The 26,933-nt window shown below is 35.9% G+C and overlaps 1 protein-coding gene across 6 annotated transcripts in view; it reads left to right on the top strand.

Annotated features, from left to right (window-relative positions):
• SBF2 (SET binding factor 2) overlaps window positions 1-26,933 on the top strand; it is a 469,986-nt gene that overhangs the window by 73,078 nt on the left and 369,975 nt on the right. For all 6 annotated transcript variants that reach the window (XM_068556612.1, XM_068556611.1, XM_068556610.1 and 3 more), the window contains exon 2: window positions 13,398-13,483. In XM_068556612.1, coding sequence (XP_068412713.1) covers window positions 13,398-13,483 — 86 coding nt within the window. The remainder of the gene's footprint in view (window positions 1-13,397; window positions 13,484-26,933) is intronic.

Genomic DNA, 26,933 nt, shown 5'->3' with positions numbered 1-26,933 from the left:
ATCATAGTTAAAGTTTCCTGTATCAGGTTCTCAGAAAGATCTTCTATGATAATCATCCAGAGATAGAATAGGCTGCCTTGGGATATTGCACATTTCTATCACAATATCTTCCAAACAGACTAGAGGAACATGTTCCAATATAGAGAAAACTATTACAGGAGGAAAATATACATTACAGATGAATTATGCTAGGACTCTTTCATTCTTCCATAGATTACAATAGATTCCATTCTGACTGTAGGCAAAATTTAAAGAAGATGTATTCCTTCCTGATTGTCTTAACTCTCTGGTAGCAGAAGTATTTACTCATGTAAACACCACTGCATTAAGAATAAAGAAAATTTCCATCACTCTAAAAAATTCCCTCATACCTCTTTTATTCAAGTTGATCCCTAATACGCATCCCTAGGCAACCACTGATTTGCTTTCTATCACTATAGAGTAGATTTATCTTTTCTGCAGTTTCATGTGAATGAAATCCTGTAGTATGTACTCCTTTGTGTTTTGCTTCTTTTGATCTGCATAATTATTTTGAGATTTATCCATGTCGTTACATATATCAGCAGTTTTATTTTTTAGTGCTGAATTATGTTCCAGTGTATGAATATACCACAATATTTTTATCCATTTACCTACTAATGGCCCTAAGTATTTCATGATTTTTGATGTATGGCATATGTTTTTTAAATTTTAATTTGTATTGCTAGTATATAGAAATCTACTAGTATATAGAAATACAATCAATATTTTATATTGATCCTTAGAAGTCTTGCTAAACTCATTTATTCTAGTAGCGTTTTCAAGATTTCTTAGGATTTTCTATAGGTTGTCTTCAAATAAAGACAATATTACTTATACTTTTCCCATTTGTATACCTTTTGTGTCTTTTTCTTATTGTATTGCACTGGTTAGCACTTCCAGTACAATGTTGAATAGAAGTCATGGTAGTGGACATCCTTTTTCTGTATCTTAGTGGAAAAGCATTTAAGTCTATATCCATCAAGTATGATGTTAGCCATAGGCTTTTTATAAATGCTTTTTATTGTATTGAGGATGTTTTATTTGTTATGTGCTGAGTGTTTTTTTAAATCATGAATGGATATTGAATTTTGTCAAATGCTTTTTTCTGCATCTGTTGAGACAGTCATATGGGTTTTCTTTTATTGTCCAATTTATTGATTGGTTCTAATAACAGTACCACATTGTCTTTTTAAAATAAATTTATTTATTTATTTGTTTATTTATGGCTGCATTGGGTCTTTGTTGCTGCGTGCAGGCTTTCTCTAGTTGCAGCAAGCAGAGGCTACTCTTTGTTGCGGTGCGTGGGCTTCTTAGGGCTCTAGGCACGCGGGCTTCAGTAGTTGTGGCACACAGGCTTCAGTAGTTGTGGCTCGCGGGCTCTAGAGCAGAGGCTCAGTAGCTGTGGCGCATGGGCTTAGTTGCTCCACGACATGTGGGCTTTTGCCGGATCAGGGCTTGAACCCATGTCCCCTCCATTAGGAAGCGGATTCTTAACCACTGCGCCACCAGGGAAGTCCCTACCACATTGTCTTGATTCCTCTAGCTTTAATTGTAAGTCTTTAAGTCAGGTAATATAAGTCCTTTTCTGCTCAATTTTGATTCTACTCCCTGCAGTTTCTCCAGTGTGGGGGCTTAAACTGCTCCAGCAATTTTAGTCCTTGCTGCAGAAATGTTGTCCTTGCCCTTCCATTTTGAGCTGGTGCTCTCAAATTGGCCATTCTGCTTTCTAGTGAATACTTGTTGGCTATTTTGGGGTCCTCCTGTTCTCAAACCTTACTGTTGTTTCTTTCTTAATCCTGCACAGATGCAGATACTTTCCAGATTTGGTGGATGTTTATGGTTTTTCTCCCATTAGAGTATTTCAGAGATACCTTTTCACCTAGTTTTCTTATGCATGTTGTCCATGAGTATCTGGTTGTGCTATTTTTTAAAAAATTGTTGTAAAAAATGCATAATATAAAATTTATCATCTTAAACATTTTTAAGTATACAGTGCATCAGTGTTAACTACTACATATGTGTGTGTGTGTGTGTGTGTGTGTGTGTGTGTATATATTTTGGTTTGTAACAGATCCCTAGAACTTTTTCAGATTGCAAAACTGAAACTCTATACCCAGTGAACAAAACTCCCCTTTCCTTTCTTCCTGAGCCCCTCTCAACCACCATTCTACTTTATATTTCTAGGAGTTTGCCTACTTTACACTTGTCATATAAGAGGATGCAGTATTTGGCTTATTTCACTTAGCATAATGTCCTCAAAGTTTATTCACATTGTAGCATATGACAGGATTGCCTTCTTTTTTAAGGCTAAATAATATTCCATGTATGTATGTACCACATTTTCTTTATCCATTCATCTGTTAATAGATGTTTTGGTTGCTTCTACCTCTTAGCTATTGTGAATAATGTTACAGTGGACATGGATGTGCAAATGTCTCTTTGAGATTCTATTTTCAATTCTTTTGAGTATATACCCAGAAATGGGATTGTTGGATTATATGATAATTCTATTTTTAATTTTTTGAGGAACCTCCATACTGTTTTCTACAAGGGCTGTACCATTTTATATCCTAGACAACAATCCACAAGAGTTCCAGTTACTCTGCATCCTCACTAACACTTGTTATTTTCTGGAATTTTGATAGTGGCCATCCTAACCTGTGTGGTTTTGATTTGCATTCCCTAATAGTTAGTGATGTTGAGCATCTTATCATATGCTTGTTGGCCATTTGTAGGTCTTCTTTGCAGAAATGTCCATGTAAGTTCTTTGCCTGTTTTTAAATTGGATTTTTATTGTTGTTGTTGAGTTGTTGGAGCTCTTAATATATTGTGGATATTAACTCCTTATCAGATATATGGCTTGCAAATACTGTCTCCTGTTCTGCAGGTTTCATTTTACTGTGTTGATTGTTTCCTTTGCTGTGCAGAAGTTTTTAGGTTTGATGTAGTCCCATTTGTCTATTTTTACTTTTGTTGCCTGTGTTTTTGATGTCGTATCTGAGAAATCATTGCCAAATCCAATGTCATGAAGCTTTTCTCTTTTGTTTTCTTCTAGGAATTTTGTAGTTCAGGTCTTAGGTTTAGGTCTTTAATCCATTTTGAGTTAATTTTTGTATGTGGTGTAGGGTAAGGGTCCAACTTTATTCTTTTGCATGCGGATATCCAGTTTTCCCAGCACTGTTTGTTGAAGAAACTATTCTTTCCCCATTGTGTAGCCTTGACACTTTTCTTAAAGATAATTTGACCATATACATGAGGGTTTATTTCTGGGCTCTCTATTCTGTTACATTGGTATTTATGCCAGTTCATTGTGATATTTTGATGCTATTTTTTATATGGGAATTCAGACAGATTGACGAGCTACATTTCTGCTACCTCCATCTCCATCTTCTCTCAGATTTTTGCTTTTTATAGATTTGAAGAGGATGTCTTCTGTTTTCCACCATGTAATTAATAAAAGTGTTGATTGGGACAGGGTAAAACAGATATCAGCTAAAGGCTGTCCTTTAGGTTGCCACTGATTTCTTAATAGGCTTTAGATACCTCGCTTATGTTAAGGAGATAATATTAACAATGGGAGCTCCTTGAAATTATATTCTTCAAGTAAAGGAGTAAGTCTTAAATTGACCTAATTTTTCTTGTCCCAGGCCTGTCTTTTGTGGCAGATTTTGTGCTGCTAGGTATGCTGCTAATAGGCTGCTATTAATCTCATTGTTAATAGCAGCCTTGTGTGATGGGCATTATATTAACCATATTTTGAGGTTGAGAAAACAGAGATTTTGAGAGATTAAGTGTATTTTTCAAGGTCACAAGACTATGAAATAGAAGAGCCTGAATTTGAACCTAAGTCTGACTAACGTCCAAGCCTGGGTTCTTTCCATTATACTAATCAGAGGTCAGATATACTATGTCTGCCATGTTTCTTTATCAGAACTCTTCTACTTCCTGTCTAAGGACAAATCTATGTTGATTCTGTTCTTGTTCTCCTTGGGAGAGATGAGGATCAGTTAGGAACCAAGGGATGGGCAATCTTTGATGAAAATAAGAGGACATTTTATATGATGTATTGTTCTACATTATCTGTTCATTTACTTGTAAAATTATTTCAAAGGTCAGTCATAAAGGTTACTGTTTCATTTGTGGAATATTCCTATTTAGAAGTCTCTGTTAGTACCCTTAATTTAAAAAATGTTTTTTGGCTTTTCACTGTTTTTTTCCCAACTGTTTATTGGGGTAAAATTGACAAATAAAATTTAAGATATTTAAAGACTACATCATGGTGATTTGATATAGATATGCATTGTGAAAGGATTCCCCCGTCTAGTTAATTAACTCATCCATCACTTCACATATTTATCTTTTTTTTTTTTTTGAAAACAAGTTCTACTCTGTTAGCAAATTCCAGTTTTACAATACAGTGTTATCAACTATAGTCACCATGTTTTACCTTAGATCCTGAGACTTATTCATCTTATGGTTGAAAGTTTTTACTCTTTTACCAGTCTCTCCCTGTTTTCCCCCAGCATTACTCTAAGTGAAATACAACAGACAAAGACAAATACTCTCTTCATTAATAAAGCTAGAGACTTCTGCTTTTGCATGTAGATATTAATAAATTTACTCTGTTATTTGGTTTATGTATTTGAAATGTGTTAGCCAGTCAGAAAGTCCATACTTTAATTTCCATAATTATTCATGAATAATTTTGCAATATTACATGTAGACTGAGTGTAAAGTTTGCTAAGTGTATAAATCATCTGAAAAACAAAGTCACTGTGTAAAGAAGTCACCATGTATATGCATCATGCACTTTTAGACAACTTGAATTGCATTTTAAAAATTGAACTATAGTTGATTTATAACATCATATTAGTTTCAGGTGTACAACACAGTGACTCAGCATTTTTATAGGTTATACTCCATTTAAAGTCACTACAAAACAATGACTGTATTTCCCTATTCTGTATAGTACATCCTGTAGCCTATCCATTTTATACATAGTAGTTTGTACCTCTCAGTCCCCTACCCCATCCCGCCTCATAGCAAATATAGAGACAGACTCACAGGTATAGAGAACAGACTTAATGAATTGCTTTTTAAAGCATGAAAGAATGTCTGCTTTTAAGATTTTTCTTTTGGATATACCATTACTTATCATTTTATTTGGATTCTCAAGAAATTGCATTTCTCATCATTGGACTTAAGTGATGCTGCTATTTTGTCAAAATAAGAATAAGAAATATCTCTGTTCCAAAATTTGGAATATTTTAGTTTTTCTATCCCTTATTTCCTTAGACTCATGACCTGATTTCTAAACAGTATTATTTTCTTCCCTAATCTTTACCCATTGTTATACTGTGCCTACATCTGTCCTTTTACTGATAAAAATTAATCATTTAAGTGCTGTTTAAAACCCCAATTCAAGTTTTAAATGTCCTCACAGCAGGTTTTATCCTTAGCACCTAACACAAGGCCTGGCACTGTGTTATTGTTGAATAAATGAATTGCTGTAGTAGTCTGCTTTCCATATTTTTTTGGATTTGTCCTCTTACCGTTCTGCCCAGTTTTCCAGATCACAAAAACTAGTAGCTTGTACTAAAACTCGTTCTAACCATTGCTTTCTGTGGCAGTTCATTCTGCTTTTGATAGTTCTCATTCTCACAAGGTTCTTCCTTTATATTGACTCAAAAATATCTTCTCTGAATTATAGTTTTTGGCTCTAGTTTGCTCCACTGTATCTTCTTCCACATAATAGCTCTTTACATATTTGGAGAAAGTTCTCATATGTGCTTCTTAAACTTTTTAAAAAAAGTTTTCTGACTAAATCTTCTTTTTATGTAAAATTTTCCAAACCCTTTACCAGTTTGAAAGGGCTTGATCTATCAGAGTGCCTCTTACAGTGTATTATACTTTGGATTCTTTACTGACAAGGAATCATAAGTCCATTCTAGCTTAAGAAGGAGCAATATCATTACAATACTTCAGAAGTTTGATGACAGATGCAACAGTGCTGCCAGAGTTTACTGGAGGTAGACCTGTTCTACTGGCAAGTCTCTGCCGGGGTTTCTGCTGTTCTATAACTGGCTTTACACATGACTCCCTGTGGTTGCCTGAGCTCGCAAGTCTTAATACATCTTTTTAGCTGCTTTAGTTTCTCATTTCTTCTATTCAAAATTTCCTAGCAGAGAAATCAGATTTGTCTAGGATACCTTTTACAGCCAGGTCACTCTGGTCATAAGTTGCTTGCCGGTTTATAAATGCCCTTGCCCACCTAATAGTCCCATTCATTGACTCAACAAGTATTTTATTAAGTATCTAATATACACCAGTAATTGTTCTAAATGCCTGGGATACATCAGTAAACAAAGCAGGCCAAAATCACTGTTTTCATTCTAGTGAGGTGAGACAGACAAGTAGCAGTAAATGTGATAACCAAAATAATGATTTCATAATTTCTCTCTGGCTGGTGAGAGGAAAGACAGGATTGTGTGCTTCTGAACATGACTGCTGCCCTTCATTGAGCTGTGGGTGGTGCCATTTTCGATAGAAGGTGATATGGGCAGATGGACTTCATAAAACAAGTCTAGAGTAGATAACCACTGATCTAGTTGTTTAGATAAACATACAGAAGATTTAGCGAATTATGCATTAGAGTAATTTCTCAAAGTTCAGAGTCTGTGTTAAACAAATTAGTATATATTTTGTACGTTTACACTTTAAGCATACACAAGCCACTTAAATGATTAATTTTTGTCAATTGGTACAGTCAACAAATATCAAGCATCCTGTTTTGTATAGAGCAGAGTATTACATTTTTTCACTTAATTAACCCCTACTAACTCTTCAGTTCTTCTGCAGATGAGCTTCTTCCTTATACTACTGGCAACTCCACACCTATGGCATACTACTTAGTAACCCCCGAGAATACTGTTTGACTTTCCTGGGGCCATCTGGTAAGGCTAAAACAGTCACTTTGACTGAATGATTGGATCATCCTAGGTCACTTGCTAATCCTTGTGGCTGGGTTGGGTAGTCTGGCAGCCCTACCAGGACCCAAGGGAAAGTGGCTTACCACACATAAAGGAGGGAAAAGTGTGCCTGATCACGCCAGTATTTCCTCACCCTTCCTAAATTTGTTTGGGGCAGTTTGTCTAGCATATGCACTTTTTTTCAAAGAAGGCTATTTCCAAATGTGCTGGTATCCTGCCAAGAGTCCCCCTTTTTATGTATGAACTCCATTTGGTCATCATATTTCTTGTTTTTATGATGGAGTAGAAGAGTAGGGGCTGGAAAGAAAAACATGAAGGCCTTGACTAATAACCGTCCCCTCTTTTTTTCAATTTAGCTGCATGCAATGCAGTGAACAATCACAATTTTGTCTGCCTAGCACCTCTCCTTTCTAAGAAGTGGTCCCCTTTCTTTTGAGGAATTTCTCTCTCTCCCTACCCAATCACCCAGCCCCATTTAATACATAGTGCAAATAGGAGCTGCTTCCACAGCCACTCACTCTGACTTACATGACCTATTTCACCTCTGGACATAATTATCAGTCCACTGGTGGACATTTGACTCTAGAACAGTCTTCCTTCAATGTGGCTTGCTCCTCAATGTAAAAGGTCATCTTGTCAGCACTCTTAAGTACAACCAGTACTTCCTATAAGAATGGTTTTATATAAATTATATAAACTTGGGAAATAAGTTTAAACATTCAGGCTAAACTCTTAAAATCCAAGAAACAAGAATCAGACAATGTTTGTTTACTTCTGTAAGGTAGTTTCCTAAGTTCCTCAAAAGTTGTTAGCTGCATCAGTTTACATATTTGATGTTCAAAACCAAGTTATTGTAGCTCTTTCCGCATTTTACTTGTGAAATATCATTTTACCATTTTTATTTTTGCCTTTTTATAATCTAATTTCCATTTACAAATAACATCATATGAAATCTATCACTCATGAATCATATTTCTATGTGCACTTATAAATGTTACGTCAGCATTTCAAACTAAGCTTTCATATTATTGAAAGACTGCATATCATTATGAAATCAATAAATAATATGTTGCTCCTGGAGAACTTTTGAAAGTTATGCTCCTGCTTACGAGGAACTTTTTACTTCTCAAATTGGCAGTAACTAAAACAAATTTTAAAATAACAGTTGTTGGTGAGGATGTAGTGAAAATGCCAGTCTCATTCTTATACACAGAATGTAAAAAAATTATTAATATCTTTCTGGTGAGCCCTTTGGCTTTGTGTGAGTCTTTAAAATTTTCATATTCTTTGATCCATTAGTTGTATATCTAAGAATTTTTCGGGCAAAAGTGAGATGAGGATAAAGATTTATATAGAAAGATGTTTTTTGTAGCATTATTTATAATGGAGAAAATAGAAAATGCATATTATGATCAAGGGCCCATTATAAAATATTAATAGTAAACCATTATATAAAGCTAGGTTTAGTATTATCTCAATTCTGATGAAAAAATACATGTATGAAAAAAGCTTAGGATAAAATGTTAACAGTAATTGTCTTCAGTTGTGGGATTATGGGTGATTTCTTCTTTATATTTTTATATATTCAAAAAATTTCCTGCAGTTAACATTTGTTATTTTTATAATTAGTAAAACTTAACGTGTTAAAATATTTTCTGAGCCTGCAATGCATGAGGTATGACTTTCAGAACTGAATAAACAATATAGGAACACCTGGTTAAATATGATGAGATAAATAACATGCATTTCTCTCTTTTTATAAAGAGAGGAGATGTAAGCTTAAAACAATTTCTGTCAATATTAACGAATCTATTAAAATAAACATTTAGCTCCAAATGAACTAAGTGCGAGGCATTCAGTATGCTAAGTAGTTGGGCATATAAAGATGGTACTGAAAGAACAAGAAGCTTTCTGTCATTTCTTCTGTAAAGTTTTCCATGGTTTCTCTGCTACGTTAGGTTAGGTTCTCTTCTATCATTGTACTTACCATGATATACTGAAATTATCAGTTCATTTTTGTTTCTCCTAATAGCTTATCAGTTCCTTGAGGATAGGGGCCATATCTTTTTCATTGTGTATCCCAGTATCTAGTTATTTGTTGAATTAGCTTTGATGTGAATGTAAGAAGTGGTGATGCTTGAGGTGGATTTTGAAAACTGAATGCCTATGATAAATCACTTTTAGTTTACTTTACTCTTAATGAAATCCTTTATTCCCGTATAATGATGGGTATATGAAGAGTTACTATACTGCAGCAGTTGTTAATTTTAATTGAGAATGTTTTCATTTTGCCTTTGTCAAACGTGACGTCGGTTTTAGCAGATAGTTCAGAGTTAGTCAGTAAAATGAACTTAACTTTCCGTTTATCTTTTAAAGGTAAGATTTGGTCATAAATTGATTTTAAAGTCTAGGTGAGGGCCAGGGGGAGGTCAGTTCACAGGGATGAGGATGAGAGATGATAGTGAATTTTTTTTTTTTAATTGAATCAGATGTTCACCCTGACACTAAAACCAGAAAAAGATATCACAAAAAACGAAAATTATAGACCAGTATCACTGATGAACATAGATGTAAAAATCCTGAACAAAATAGTAGCAAACAGAATCCAGCAGCACATTAAAAGGATCATGCACCATGATCAAGTGGGATTTATCTCAGGGATGCAAGGATTCTTCAATATATGCAAATCAATCAATGTGATATACCACATTAACAAATTAAGGAATAAAAGCCATATGATCATCTCAATAGATGCAGAAAAAGCTTTTGACAAAATTCAACACCCATTTATGATAAAAACACTCCAGAAAATGGTCACAGAGGGTACATACCTCAACATAATAAAGGCCATATATGACAAACCCACAGCAAGCATCATACTTAATGGTGAAAAACTGAAAGCATTTCCACTAAGATCAGGAACACGACAAGGATGTCCACTCTCGCCACTCTTATTCAACATAGTTTTGGAAGTCCTAAACACAGCAGTCAGAGAAGAAAAAGAAATAAAAGGAATACAAATTGGAAAAGAAGAAGTAAAACTGTCACTGTTTGCTGATGACATGATACTATCCATAGAAAATCCTAAACATGCTACCAGAAAACTACTAGAACTATTCAATGAATTTGGTAAGGTTGCAGGATACAAAATTAATACACAGAAATCTCTGGTATTCCTATACACCAACAACGAAAAATCAGAAAGAGAAATTAAGGGAACACTCCCATTTACCATTGCAACCAAAAGAATAAAATACCTAGGAATAAACCTGCCTAAGGAGGCAAAAGACTTGTACTCAGAAAACTATAGAACACTGATGAAAGAAATCAAAGATGACATAAACAGATGGAGAAATATACCATGTTCTTGGATTGGAAGAATCAATATTGTGAAAATGACTATAAGACCCAAAGCAATCTACACATTCAGTGCAATCCCTATCAAACTATCAATGGCATTCTTCACAGAATTAGAACAAAAATTTTACAGGTCGTATGGAAACACGAAAGACCCCGAATAGCCAAAGCAATCTTGAGAAAGAAAAACGGACTTGGAGGAATCAGGCTCCCCGACTTCAAACTATACCACAAAGCTACAGTAATCAGGACAGTATGGCAGTGGCACAAAACCAGAAATATAGATCAGTGGTACAAGATAGAATGCCCAGAGATAAACCCACTCACATGTGGGCACCTAATTTACTACAAAGGAGGCAAGAACATACAATGGAGAAAAGACAGCCTCTTCAATAAGTGGTGCTGGGAAAACTGGACAGCTACATGTAAAAGAATGAAATTAGAACACTCCCTAACACCATACACAAAAATAAACTCCAGATGGATTAAAGACTTAAATGTAAGGCCAGACACTATAAAACTCTTAGAGGAAAACAAAGGAAAAACATGCTTTGACATAAATCACAGCAAGATCTTTTCTGACCCACCTCCTAGAGTAATGGAAATAAAAACAAAAATAAACAGATGAGACTTAATTAAACTTAAAAGCTTTTGCACAGCAAAGGAAACCATAAACAAGACAAAAAGACAACCCTCAGAATGGGAGAAAATATTTGCAAATGAAACAACAGACAAAGGATTACTCTCCAAAATATACAAACAGCTCATGGAGCTCAATATCAAAAAAACAAACAATCCAGTTAAAAAATCGGCAGAAGATCTAAATAGACATTTCACCAAGGCAGACATACAGATGGCCAAGAGGCACATGAAAAGATGCTCAACATCACTAATTATTAGAGAAATGCAAATCAAAACTACAGTGAGGTATCACCTCACACCGGTCAGAATGGCCATTATCAAAAAATCTAGAAACAATAAATGCTGGAAAGGGTGTGGTGAAAAGGGAACTCTCTTGCACTGTTGGTGGGAATGTAAATTGATATAGCCACTATGGAGAACAGTATGGAGGTTCCTTAAAAAACTAAAAATAGAACTACCATACGACCCAGCAATCCCACTACTGGGCATATACCCTGAGGAAAGCATAATTCAAAAAGAGACATGTACTACAATGTTCATTGCAGCACTATTTACAATAACCAGGACGTGGAAGCAACCTAAATGTCCATCGACAGATAAATAGATAAAGACGATTTGGCACATATATACAATGGAATATTACTCAGCCATAAAAAGAAACGAAATGGAGTTATTTGTAGTGAGGTGGATGGACCTAGAGTCTGTCATACAGAGTGAAGAAAGTCAGAAAGAGAAAAAACAAATATCGTATGCTAACGCATATATATGGAATCTAAAAAAAAAAAAAAATGGTACTGATGAACCTAGTTGCAGGGCAGGAATAAAGAGGTAGACATAGAAAATGGACTTGAGGACATGGGGTGGGAGGGCGAAGCTGGGGCAAAGTGACAGTAGCGTCTACATATACACTACCAATATAAAATAGTTGGCTGGTGGGAAGCCGCAGCATAGCACAGGGAGATCGGCTCAGTGCTTTGCGATGACCTACAGGGGTGGGATAGGGAGGATGGGAGAGAGGCTCAAGAGAGAGGGGATGTGGGGACATGTGTATGCATATGGCTGATTCGCTTTGTTGTGTAACACAAACTAACACAGTATTGTGAAGCAATTATACTCCAATAAAGATCTATTAAAAAAATTTAAAAAATAATGAAGCTATCAGTGAAGAAAAAAAAAATTTTGAATCACGTGTTAAGGTTTCCTTTACTTAGATGTCCAAATAATCAGAATGTTGTTGCTTTTACTTCAAAGTGAGTTGGAACAACATGTAGAACATGCAAACACATGAAGCTCTTAAAAAGTATTGCAGAGGGACTTCCCTGGTGGTCCAGTGGTTAAGACTCTGTGACCCCAATGCAGGGGGCCCGGGTTCGATCTCTGGTCAAGGAACTAGATCCTGCATGCTGCAACTGAGAGCCCACATGCTGCAACTAAAAGATCGCGCACACGGCAACGAAGGTCCTGCTTGGGGCAACTAAGACCTGGTGCAGCCAAGTAAATAAATAAATATATTTTTTTAAAAGTATGGCAGAAAGCAATTTAGACCTAACATGTACTCTCTAGCCTCAAATTACTCACAGATTATATCCCCAAAGTTCAATTTTAAGTTGATCTGGTTTTTAGTGTCACAGGGTAATTTTATAACAATAATGCTATATATAGTCCAATGGTTTTCAACCAGAGGCATTTTTGCCCCTCGAGAGCACATTTGACAATGACCTGGAAACAGTTTTGGTTGTAACAACTTGGTGATTGTAGGTGGGGTGCTTATTAACTTCTAGTGAAGCTAGTGAAGCTAAGGATGTTGCTAAACATCCTATAATGCACGGGATAGCTCCCAGCCCCCTGCCTCCAACCCAACAAGGAATTATCTGGCCCAAAATGTCAGTAGTGCTGATGTTGAGAAACCCTGTCTAGACAATGGTCAAGTTCCCAGGCCACTCTAAAAATCTTTATTTAACCCAGAACAGTGCTTATAACCCATAACTGAAGCTTAGTGCTAATGGTACCATTTCATTTGTCACTTAAAATTACTTTGTCTCCATAGAAAAGTTCTTAAATATCAACTTGAGATACTGAGAAGACGGCTTTCCTTACTGGGAACAAAGTGCAGTTGCTCCCATGGTGTGGAGACTCCAATTTCAGTGCCTCTGTCTGTTCTTCCTAGCTTTTCATACGTGTTACTCTTTTGAGAGTCTATAGGATAGGGATTGCCTATCATTGCAGTGTTATGTTTAGAAGGTAGTTTTAGACCCTTTAAAACTTGAAAATGTTTAATCAGTATATCAATCTATTCAACAAATATTCATTTAGAAATAAGTATTAATATAATGAGTATTCAGATTTTTAAGTACCCTATAACCTAATTCACTTTGATTTTATTAATAGGGTCAGGAGCAGGTCTGGGGAAAATAATCCAGAGGTTTCCACAGAAGGACTGGGATGATACACCTTTTCCACAGGGAGTTGAACTGGTAAGTTGGTATTGTTTTATTATACTTTTATAATGATATTTTTCTTTTCATGTTTCATTTATGGTTATATTTATGTTGCAGTTACTTTTAAATAATTTGGTGATTTAACTGTAACACATTATTAGAAATAATCACCCTAATACAGTAAACTTTGAATATACTGATTCTGGAATGTCTTTTTTGCTGTTCTTTTTCCTGTTTAATCTTCTCTTTAATATTAAAGATGAAATAAATGATTTTTATATACCTGGAAGCTGAAAAATTCCTCTGATTCTTTTAGTCAAAATCTTAGCCTAGTAGCTTCAGTGATAGTGTGTCACTAATCACATATTTATTATATTTTTTTCTGAAAATTTCTAGGTCGTTGTTTTAGTGAAAACTAAACAAAAACACAGACAAACAAAACCAAAGGTTGGTTTAATAATGACCAGTCATGGTTTGAGTTTGGCCTTGAAATCAAAATCTGAATTCTTTCTTTCCAGTTACAGAATTTGTGTGTTGCTTTATAATAGTGCAATTCAACTGCTTTATTTTTGTCAGCCATTTTAAAGGAATTTAATGGTTGAGCATAATTTGTGATGACCAGCACATTCTATCTGGTGGTGGATCTATGGTGGTAAAATGAGAGACTGAAAAGATGATCACTAAAGTATTTTTCAATATGACTGTAAAGTTTAGAGAGTGCATATATGTGTGTATGTATGTATGTTTGTGTATTCACTTATATTGTTTGTATGTTTACACACACACACATATACATGAGCAGTGTTCGTCAAAGCAGTTCTTGTTGAGCGATCATTTGGTATAATATGACAATGAAGAGGAGACTGCCTGGGTTGAAATCCCACCTGTACGGTATGACTTCTGACAAGTTCCTTAACTTCTTGAATAGCCGTTTTCATCTATAAAATGAGGATAATGATAATACTAATCTCATAGGGTTACTGCAAAGATAAAATGGGAAAAATATAAATAAAATGCTTAGAACAGTGTCTTCCGTAAAGTAAGTGCTCAATAAATGAGGTAGCTTCTTAACGTTATTATTGTTGCTGTCATTGTTGCTGTTTGTTTGACATATTGCAGCACCTCCCCCAGAGGAAGAATTGTTCATTCTCTTGTTAGCCTGGATCAGAAATATTTATTAGGAATAAAACTGATGTTGAAAATTATGAATTTTCTTATCCTAGCAAATGACTGTCCATTTCTGCCTCGCTGAGGATAAAAGGTACATTTCTAAATGCTTAATTTTGATTGTTAAACCCAGTTTTGTAAAGAAGGCTGTGGGTTCTGTAGACACACAGAGAGGGTAAATCTTGAGTTTAGGCATTAAAAATGGGGAAAGAATGTGAGGATCTTTGAGATAATAGAAAATACATAGTGGTCTCTGCCCCCAGTTCCTGGCACAGAGCTTCTGAAGTCCGTCTGATTTCCTAAGTGATATGAGTGTCTTTGATCCCGGTTCCTGACACAGGGTTCCTGAAACCTTTGTAAGTTCCTGGGTGATATGAATGTCTTTTGTTCTAATGAGGTGACCCTGGGTGGGCTCCTGGATGGCTCCTGGATGGGGGCCTGGTCACTGGAAAGACCAAGCCATGATTAGAAGCTTGGAATTTTCAGCCCCATCTGCTATTCTCTTGAAAAGGGAGAAGGGCTGAAAATGGAATTAATGATTGATCATGCCTATGTGACGACGTCACCATAAAAGTCCCCAAAGTTGGGATTCGGAGAGCTTCCAGGTTGGTGAAACATGCACCTACTGGGAGGGCGATGCACCCCAACTGTACAGAGAGAGAAATTCATATGCTTGGGACCCTCCCAGACCTCACTCTATGTATCTCTTCATCTGGCTGTTCATCTGTATTCCTTATCATATTCTTTAATAAACTGGATAATGTAAGTAAAATGTTTTCCCAAGCTCTATGAGCCACTTGAGTAAATTAATTGAATCCAAAGGGATGGAGGTCACGGGAACCTCCGATGTATAGCCAAGTTGTACAGAAGTTGTACTACTGTACAACCTACTTGCGATTGATATCTGAAGTGGGGGTCAGTCTTGTGGGACTGAGCCCTTAACCTTAATCAGTGAGTTAAATTGAAAAATTGTAGGACACCCAGCAGGTGTTGTGGATAATTGCTTGTTTTGGGGAAAAAAAAAACCCACACTGGGTGACTAGAAGTGTCAGAAGTCAAGTGTTCTGGGTAAGGTAAAAGTTACCACACAGGTGGAGGAGAAAAGTAGGTTTTTAAGAGAGCCCTTGTATTCCTTTCTCTTCTCTTCCACATGCCTGCAAATAGTAGTAATTGGTCTTATGGTGTGGATAACTGGTGTTTGTACTATTAAAGCTTTTAAACTCTGCTTCACCGTCCTTTTTAGTAATGATTGAAAGGGGAAAATTTTGGTACTGGAGGCCTTTTAGAACTTTTTGTGAGTTCCTACCTCCCCTCACATCAATGTGTGGATGGATATAAACTACATCAGTTTGACAATATGAACAGTGAACCACCTTCATAAATTTCAAGAACAGCAGACATTATTGGGTCAGAGAGAGATCATGATTTGACTCTGGCTATTTAGCTATGACTGAGAAGGAATAATTTTTGTGTTTTGAAAGCTAAGGCATAGATACTGTGATGCCTCTGATATTTCTCCAGTAGTGATGGAGAGACACATGTTGATTTTAATACTTAGTAAATGGATATTTTTTCTTTGTGTGACAGACACTCCCATGTTCAAGTGCTGTCAGTGTCTCTCCAATAACAAGTAGAGCCGTGTGCTGCTGGATTGGTGAAACCGAGGTGTTAAGAGGTAGCATAACTTTTCCTCACCTAAGATTTTCCTAGATGACATCTTGGCTGATTCTTCGTGAAGCATTTCAAGATTTTGGGAGCCAGATTAATATTTAAAGAATATTTGATGTGCTGGATTACATTGGGAATTTTTTCTTTTAATTTTTTCATAATTGATAGCAATTCTCATCCTCTAATGTCTGTTGTGCTTTGTCAGGTACAGAATAAATCTGTTTATCTAACAAAGCCCATTTTTATTTTTTATTTAAAAAATTATTTTATTTTATTTTATTTTATTTTTTTATCTTTTGGCTGCGCTGTGTGGCACGTGGGATCTTAGCTCCCCGACCAGGGACGGAACCCGTGCCCCTGTAGTGGAAGCACGGAGTCTTATCCACTGGACCGCCAGAGAGGTCCCCAAAGCCCATTTTAAAAACATAATAGAATCATTGACTGTTAAATTTTTGTTGTCTTATTATTTATGGCTTTGTGCTTTACTTTATGTGTTAGGGAGGTGCAACTATTCTGCATATTAACAGCAATAACTTGAATAACTGTGATATACTGTGTAATCTAGAGCAACTCCTGCAACTTCAAGACCAGAGATAGGCCTAATAAAATTTTAGTCTAATTGAAGGTGATTTGGCTCAGAGCCTAGGTGGTTTTTTGATTCCAGGGTGGTAGTGACCCTTTTGTGATGATTTACATGGAAAAAAATCTTACCCTACCAAGGTGGTAGTAGCGGAACAAGTTTTTAGCATGTAACATTAATGTTAATATCTAACAGTTACATACAATTCACAGACTGTGATGAACTCTCAAGTTAGATGATTAGAGGTAGTATAGCTAATTTAAAGGTAGGTAAATTGAGGATTAGGAAGTTTAAACAGTTTCACTAAGGTCTAGCAGCTCAGATGCAGCAGAGCTAGCATTCAAACCCAGGTTTTTTGACTCTTAGTCTCAGCCAAGATCTGAGAGTATTCTGAGAGTATTCTGAGAGTGACACTTTAAGCTATGGTTAGCATTTGGACTTTAATGTAAATGCAAGATCTGAAAACAGGATTCTATAATTTGGAAGAACTGAGGTTCAGAAATGTTAAAAGCATGCTGTGTTAAAAGAATGCTGTGTTGCCTCTTCAATAAGTACTGCTGGGAAAACCGGACAGCTACATGTAAAAGAATGAAATTAGAACACTCCCTAACACCATACACAAAAATAAACTCAAAATGGATCAAAGACCTAAATGTAAGGCCAGACGCTATAAAACTCTTAGAGGAAAACATAGGCAGAACACTCTATGACATAAATCGCAGCAAGATCCTTTTTGACCCACCTCCTAGAGAAATGGAAATAAAAACAAAAATAAACAAATGGGACCTAATGAAACTTAAAAGCTTTTGCCCAGCAAAGGAAACCATAAACAAGACAAAAAGACAACCCTCAGAATGGGAGAAAATATTTGCAAACGAAGCAACTGACAAAGGATTAATCTCCAAAATTTACAAGCAGCTCATGCAGCTCAATATCAAAAAAACAAACAACCCAATCCAAAAATGGGCAGAAGACCTAAATAGACATGTCTCCAAAGAAGATATACAGATTGCCAACAGACACATGAAAGAATGCTCAACGTCACTAATCATTAGAGAAATGCAAATCAAAACTACAATGAGGTATCACCTCATACCAGTCAGAATGGCTATCATCAAAAAATCTACAAACAGTAAATGCTGGAGAGGGTGTGGAGAAAAGGGAACCCTCTTGCACTGTTGGTGGGAATGTAAATTGATATAGCCACTATGGAGAACAGTATGGAGGTTCCTTAAAAAACTAAAAATAGAACTGCCATTCAACCCAGCAATCCCACTACTGGGCATATACCCTGAGAAAACCATAATTCAAAAAGAGTCTTGTATCACAATGTTCATTGCAGCTCTATTTACAATAGCCAGGACATGGAAGCAACCTAAGTGTCCGTCGACAGATGAATGGATAAAGAAGATGTGGTGCATATATACAATGGAATATTATTCAGCCATAAAAAGAAACGAAATTGGCTTATTTGTAGTGAGGTGGATGGACCTAGAGTCTGTCATACAGAGTGAAGTAAGTCAGAAAGAGAAAAGCAAATACTGTATGCTAACACATATATATGGAATCTAAAAAAAAAAAAAAAAAATTGGTTCTGAAGAACTTAGGGGCAGGACAGGAATAAAGACGCAGACGTAGAGAATGGACTTAGAGGACACAGGGAGGAGGAAGGGTAAGCTGGGACGAAGTGAGAGAGTGGCATGGACATATATACACTACCAAATGTAAAATAGATAGCTAGTGGGAAGCAGCCACATAGCACAGGGAGATCAGCTCGGTGCTTTGTGACCACCTAGAGGGGTGGGATAGGGAGGGTGGGAGGGAGATGCAAGAGGCAGGGGATTTGGGGATATATGTATATGTATAGCTGATTCATTTTGTTATAAAGCAGAAACTAACACACCATTGTAAAGCAATTATACTCCAGTAAAGATGTTTAGAAAAAAAAATAGAATGCTGTGTTATTAGAAACCAACTTCACTTATTTTATTGGAGAATAAACCTGGGTTCAGAGCATAGTATTAGACTTGAAATTATTTTCTGTTGCCATCTTTCCTGCCCACACAACAAGTATTTGATGTATTTAAATTCTAAATGAAAGGTATTGTAAACAGTGCTGCAATGAACATTGGGGTGCACGTATCCTTTCAAACCATGTTTTTCTCCGGATATATGCCCACAAGCCAAGACATAGAAGCAACAGATGAATGGATAAAGAGGATGTGTACATATATACCATGGAATATTACTCATTAAAAAGAATGAAATAATGCCATTTGCAGCAACGTGGATGGACCTGGAGATTATCATACTAAGTGAAGTATTGGTAAGTCAGACAAAGACAAATATCATATGATATCACTTATATGGGGAACCTAAAAAAAATCTAAAAAAAATGATACAAATGAACTTATATGAACAAAACAGAAACAGATTGAGAGATTTAGAGAATGCACTTATGGTCACCTGGGGGGAGGGATAGATTGGGAGTTTGGGATTGACGTGTACACACTGCTATACTTAAAGTAAAATTCCTTTCCATGAAAAAAAAATAAATGAAAGGTAATTCTGTTCAGACTGAAGACTAAACTTTATGACTTGTGAGAAAGGATTTAAGGCATTCATTTGCTAATAAGTCAAATCCCAAATTTAATTTAGAGGATGCTGAATTTAGTCTTGCTGCTTTTGTGTAAAGAAATTGCCTTCTCTTTCTTTTCTTCTATTGAGAAATGCTGAACTTTAATTTGGATGGTTTTTAAAAATAAAAATATGAAAATAAGCTAAACCAAACATAATGACTGCTTTTCCAATTCTGGGATATTTTTATCTTTTTCTTGTGCCTTTTAGGCGTACATGGAAACCACAGACAGTCATATAAATAAAGTTTCAGTTAATTTTAGAGACAATATTTCAAAGAAAATTTAAGAATTGTTTTGCAGAGGCATTCTATGGCTAACAATCTATTTCTGATTATGGGAAGAAATATTTTTATTGGCTTGGTTTTGGGCATCAACAAAATAGTATTGTTTAGGCACTAGCTCTTTTTAAAGATGCCCTGTCTCAAAAGTGAATTTTTTTATATCATAATTCAGAAAACATGCCACAATCTTCACTAGGGAATGCCTGCACTGAGGCATTTGTAAATCTTCCTGATTTTTTTAGAAGACTAAAGTACTGTGATAAAAAATGTTGTGGCTTGAGTAAAAGAGGATTAACCGTGTCATTAGAATTTCTAAATTTGAGGTTTTTAAGATATTAGTTCATTTATTTAAGTTATAGACTAATGATTTGACTACCTTCAATATGAATCCAGTTTTCTGTAATTATAAGTATAGATTGGGGAGAAGAGGTAAAAAAATCTTGTATTCAGCATTCTGCAGTTGTAACATAGGAGAAGTAGCCTTAGTATGGGATGCTATTTGAGGGCAGAGAAGTAAGTATAAGTATCACGTAATATTTTAATTCTTTAAGTTGTTTAGAATGCATTGAATACCGCAAATGAGCTAACAGTTGTCCATCTGACCTAGATATAAATACTGTTTGGTCAGGAAACTGAGTGTAGAAAAGACGGAAGAGAATTTTCTCCCCTCTTTGTAGAGGAATATGCGTGAAAGGAGAATGAGAAAGGTAGTGAACATACTGGATGACAGAATCAGGGTTCACAAAGATTTTAAAAGGCTGGAGTTATGGGCCCTTTATATAAGAGGATTAAATATAATAGGTGAAAATGTAGGTCCTGCATGTGAGTGTAAAAAACTAGCTGTATAAGTAATATTTAAAATAAAGATAGGCCGGATACTTTCCCAGCCAGAGAGATTTGAGAAATATAAGAAGACAGTTAAAAATTAAAAATTTATAATTATAAATGAGACCTATGAAAGATACTGTAGGTAGCGTCTAAAGCCTCTGTGCTGAGGTAGGGTGCTTGGTGATGAATTTAGTTTTAAAGCTGTTGTAAAGGATGTGTGGAAGAACTCTTGATTTTGCATAGAGTTGAGGCTGAAAACAAGAACATTGCTATGAAGTATGCATGGCTTTTTTAAATTTATTTTTTTTTGAAGTATAGTTGATGTACAGTGTTGTGTTAATTTCTGCTATACAGCAAAGTGACTCAGTTATACATATAAATACATTCTGTTTTATATTCTATTCCATTATGGTCTATCCCAGGATATTGAATGTCGTTCCCTGTGCTATACAGTAGGACCTTGTTGTTTATCCATTCTATGTATAATAGTTTGTGTCTGCTAACCCCATACTCCCAGTCCATCACTCCCATACCACCACCCCCCCCCCCATGGCAACCACAAGTCTGTTCTCTGTGTCTGTGAGTCTGTTTCTGTTTCATAGATAGGTTCATTTGTGCCATATTTTAGATTACACATGTAAGTGATATCATATGGTATTTGTCTTTCTCTTTCTGACTTACTTAGTATGATAATCTCCAGTTGCATCCATGTTGCTGCAAATCATATTATTTTGTTCTTTTTTTATGACTGAGTAGTATTCCATTGTATATATGTACCACATCTTCTTTATCCATTCCTCTGTCAATGGATATTTAGGTTGTTTCATGAAGACATGGCTTTTGAAACATACTAAGGACTACAAAAAGGACTTTTAAAGTTATGTTCACAACAAAGCAAGTGGATACAAATGGGGTTTAAGCTGGAAAGTGGTGGTTTGCGCTCACATTTTTGTTTCCTACTCCCAAAGACACAGTTGTCTCTTTGAAGTAATGAAACTGCATAGCAGGTAGGAACTCCATCCTGTAGATGGAGTCTAGAGGATGCATCTGAGATAGTGGATTCTCTCAACATCTCTGAGGTAGAAGCTAGTCCGTCTTGGTGTTATTCTTCTCACATTCCTTGATGCTTACTAAGGTGGTTTGTTATACTGTACTAGACTTTCAGTAGCTTACAATTCTGCTTATTTTACTAATGTATTGATAGCCTCAGTTATGCTAGAGAATCACCTACCCAGTCTCCATGGTGTGCTCTCAGAACCACCTCAGGAAAGGTTTTCTTGCCATGTTGGGGTCCTGCTATCCCTAATGCTTTGACGCCATAGTGAACTTCCTGAAGAAAATGTAGAACTACAGTACACAAGCCTGACCTACTACAAATTCATGTTGTTCGCAAACAGCCTGGCCCCGTTACCACACAGAATACTGCTGCTGATCTCTCATGTAATTGTCTGTCATATCACCGCTGTGGGTTGTTCTATACTTTTTAATGTCCAGTTCCTTGTTCTGTTCTTCATTTTCCATTGATCCCAAGTATTAACTTTAAAAAGTCTTTTCTTGAGTTTACCTCGTAGCTATTATCCTATTTCTTCTTCATTATAAAATGTTTCAAATGATTCTTCTTCATTTGCTGTCTCCATTTCTGTAAGAGACTGGTGTGGTACTATGGAAGCAATATGGGATCAGAAACTTTAAAATCTTAAGCAAAGTTAATTTATCTTTCTGATAATACTGATTTTTCCTACAGGACTGTTATCAGGTGATTGTCTATTAATATTTTAATAAACTATAATGTTATGATTTCTTGCTGTCCACTCGCATCTCTTACATCCATCTCACCCACATTTCAGAGGTTTATTCTGAAGTACAGTTTATGTCCTCTCCATTCTGAAATCACAAAGTTGAAGTTTAGTAATATTTTCTGAATTCATTAAGGTAGTAAATACTAGGTGTTATAATAGGTGAACCTTGAAGCCTTAGTGGCTAGAATGAAACAAGCTTTTTTCTTCTTACTTGCATAATCACTTACTTGATTAGTGGCAGTGGGGTAGACAGAAGTGTGGTTTGCTGTCTTCAAAGTGTGGTCCTCAGGGTCATCTTGGGCATCAGCATTCAGTTGGCAGAGTAGTAAAAGAAAGCATGGAGGTGGGTTTTATGGGGTAGGCCTGGGAGGCTGTATATATCACTTCTATCCTGTTCCATTCATCAGAAATCAGTCATTTAACCACAGTTAACTGTAATGGGAGTTTGGCAAATAAAGCCTAGATGGGTGCCTAGGAGAAAAGTGAAACAGATTTAGTGAACAACTACCTTTCTTCTGCCACAGTGTTCTTGCTGAAATTCAAAGGTCTTTTCCCTTATCTTAATTCTCCTTGACCACTTTATTTTTTGACATCACTCATTCAGTCTTTGTGGTAAAATAAAAAATGAATACTGTATTTAGTTTTTGTCTCAGTTCCTGGCACAAAGTTCCTGAAATCTTTGGAATTTACTGTCTTTTGTATGCTAATGAGATGGCTTATGAATTTAGGGAACCCTAGGTAGCTTCAGGAAGGGGGCTGATGTGCCACAGGAACCAACCATGTGGTTAGAGGGTTGGAAATTTCAGCCCCACTGGGGAGGGGAGAGGGGCTGGAGATTGAGTTCAATCACCAATGGCCAATGAGCTAATCAATCATGCTTACCTAATGAAGCTTCCATAAAAACCCCTAGATGAAGGGATATAGAGATCTTCCAAGTTGGTGAACACATCTATGTGCTGGGAAGGTAGTGTGCTTGGAGAAGGTGTGGAGGCTCTGTGTCACCCCCTCCCTCCATACCTTGACTTATATATCTCTTCTGTTTGGCTCTTTTTGAGTTATATACTTTACAGTAAACTGGTAAGTGTGGGTAAAGTGTTTTCCTGAGTTCAGTGAGCTGTCCTATTGAATTATTGAACCTGAGGGGGACAGTCATGTGAGCCCCTGAATTTGTAGTCTGCAGGCAGAAGTGTGGATAACTTGGTCATCCCTTTTGCAGCTGGCATCTGAAGTGAGGGCAGTCTTGTGGGGCAGAGCCCTGACCCCTTGATTGTGGGGTCTGCACTGACTCTGGGAAGTTAATGTCATAAATGAATTGAATTGTTGGACACCCAGTTGGTATTGGGAAAAAACACATACTTGGTGTCAGAGAAAATACAACAGTCTTGATCATCCTAATTTTCTCTTAATGTCAGTTAATTCTCTTCCATTTTTCCCTATTTTTGTTTTATTTTGTTTTTGTGGCCCCCTTACTACAGACTTTCTGTAAGATTCAGTTTTCATTTTTTGGGTATTTTGTTTTCTCTGGGAAGTGATGGTATCACTCTTCTGTCAGTCTTTTGTACTTGCATCCTAGTCATGCCTTTGATTATTGTTTTCTGCAATTCCTGTAATCTAAGTGTATAGCCTACACATCTCAGACAGAGCTAAGCCATATTTTGGTATCTCTTTCTAATACCGGACTTCTAATGTGGGGTGGGTTCTGGTAACAAATAGCCTTGGAAGGTTAATCAAAGTTAGTTCTTGCCTAATTTCACTTGTAGCAATTTGTCCTATAGCAGAACTGACACTTCGATAAATAATGTATATTATTCAAACCAGAATGCTTTTGAGAGTGAAAGGTAGTGAATCGGAAAACATGCATCCTGAACAAATTGATTTTTATGGTTACTTCTACATATGCATGTGTAAAGTTATTCATGGCAAAAAATTGGAAATTACCTAAATGTCCATCAGTAGGTGACTGATTGAATTAGTAGTGCCACAGTCATTCATCAGAATATAATGCAACTGTTAAAAAGTATGAGATAGAAGAAGATGGCCAACAAGCAGATGAAAAGATGCTAATGTCACTAACCATTAGGGAAACGCAAATCAAAACAACAGTGAGATACCACTTCATACCTATTACGATGACTAATATAAAAAAAACACAAAGTGCTGGCAAAGATGTGGAGAAATTACAGTCCTTGTGTACTGTTGGCGGGAATGTAAAATGGTGCAGATACCATGGAAAATGATAGGGCGGTTCCTCAAAAAATTGAGAACAGAATTACTGTATGGTCCAGCAATTTCACTTCTGGGTATATACCCAAAAGAACTGAAAGCAGGGACTCAAATAGATTTTTTGTTCACACGTTCATAGTGGCATTATTCACCACAGCCAAAGGCAATCCAAGTATCCATTGACAGATAAATGGATAAACAAAATGTGGTATATACATACAATGAAATATTATTCAGCCTTAAAAATGAAGGAGATTCTGACACGTGCTACAACATGGATGAACCTTGAGGACATTATGCTAAGTCTATGGGTATAGATTTTCAGTTTTGCAAGATGAAAAGTGTTCTGGAGAGTGATTGCAAGACAATATGAATGTACTTGACACTACTGAACTGCACATTTAAAAATGGTTAAGATGATAAATTTTATGTTATGTATATTTTACTACTATTAAAAACTTTTTAGAAAAATATGACCTAGAGCTTTATTCAGTGACGTGAATCAATCTCTAAGACACATTGTATAGCAAGTAGCCAAAGCAATTTGGAGAAGAAAGAACAAAGTTGGAGGACTTGTACTACCTGGTTTCAAGGCATACTATAGAGCTCAGTATTCAAATGTGGTATTGGCTTAAGGATTGTCTTTTGTAGATCCATGCTACAGTCTAGAAGCAAACACACACATTATGGTAAATATATATTCAATAAAGTTGCCAAGGTAATTCAGTTGTGAAAAAGATAGGGTTAACAAATGGTGCTGAAACAACTGAATGTCCATTTGGAAAAAAAAAATAGCCTTGACCCTGCCTCACACCCTACAGAAAAATTAATTTGAAGTAGATCGTAGACTAAATGTAAAAGCTAAAAGTATAAAGGTTTTTAAAGGAAAACTTAGGAGAACATCTTTGCAACCTTTAGTTAAGCAGAGACTTTAAATAGAACACCAAAAGCATGAATGAATAAAGTTTACCTGGAATGCTTGAAAACTCTTGAAAAATAGTGTATCATCATGCAGAAAAGGTGGACAGTCGGATAATAAGAAGTCCTATTTTGTTTCATAGATTTCACTTGGATCTACAGAATCTCTGAATCCTACTTGGACCTTCTGTTTCTTGCTATTTACCTTTAGTGAGGAGGAGGAGACTGGAAGAAATGAGGGGACATAGGAGATTCTAGCAGCAATTCACCTAGGGTCTCAGAGCAAAGTTTTCTCAGGTGTTATCTATTCTGCCGAGCCAGGTTTTCTTTGTCAAGCCAGAATTTTGGATATATTCAAATCTGTGGGGCGACTTTTACAAATAGAACTTCTTTATCAAAATGTTAATTGCTATAGATGGTAGCCAACTTTAAAACATAAAAACATTACTATATGTGAAAGACTTTGCGATATGGAGGAAAGAATATTGAACTCTGGGATTTTATTTATCTGTCTGTATCAGTATATATACCTATATATAGGTATATAATTTGATTAAAAAAGGCAACAGCTATTTAGAGAACATCAACTCTCTAGGTCATATAATCTATTTTCAATGGTATATAAGGAATGATATTTTGATACTATCTATCCCCCCACACCCCAGTTCTTGTTCTAATCAAGTTCTTTGGTGATCCAGACATACTATTTACTGCATGAAATATGTTCACATCTTTTTTCTTGAGTTTGTATTGTGCTTTGAGTATTCATGTGGAACTTTCCCTGCTATGGATATGGTCATTTTCCTTATAACTTAACAAATGTGTCAGTTTTAAAAAATGAAGTATTTGGTGGCCTCTAGTGGTACTTATGTGTCTATAAAAAGTCACTAATATCACCAATGTACAAAATTTTAGGTGGAGAGTTACTAAGTTGACAAAACTTACTGAAGAAAAGTTTTTTAATCTTTGAGAACTGAAAGTTTATTAATCAGTTATAAATCTATCGGTGATGTGGCTGTGTCTGTTATAGTAAATTTTATCTTTCCTTACTTTCAAGACATGCCTTGAAATTTTATATATATATATTATGTGTGTGTGTATATATATGTGTGTGTGTGTGTATATGTGTGTGTGTGTATATATGTGTGTGTGTATATATGTGTGTGTGTATATGTGTGTGTATATATATATGTGTATATATATGGGTGTGTGTGTAATATATATGTCTTTTTTAAAAAATAAATTTATTTATTTATATATTTTTTATTTTTGCCTGCGTTGGGTCTTCGTTGCTGCGCACGAGCTTTCTCTAGTTGCGGTGAGCAGGGGCTCCTCTTCGTTGCGGTATGCGGGCTTCTCATTGCGGTGGCTTCTCTTGTTGCG

Source organism: Eschrichtius robustus, chromosome 11 (genome assembly GCF_028021215.1).
Source record: "Eschrichtius robustus isolate mEscRob2 chromosome 11, mEscRob2.pri, whole genome shotgun sequence".
Taxonomy (NCBI): Eukaryota; Metazoa; Chordata; class Mammalia; order Artiodactyla; family Eschrichtiidae; genus Eschrichtius; species Eschrichtius robustus.
This window is presented reverse-complemented; position numbering and strand designations above follow the sequence as displayed.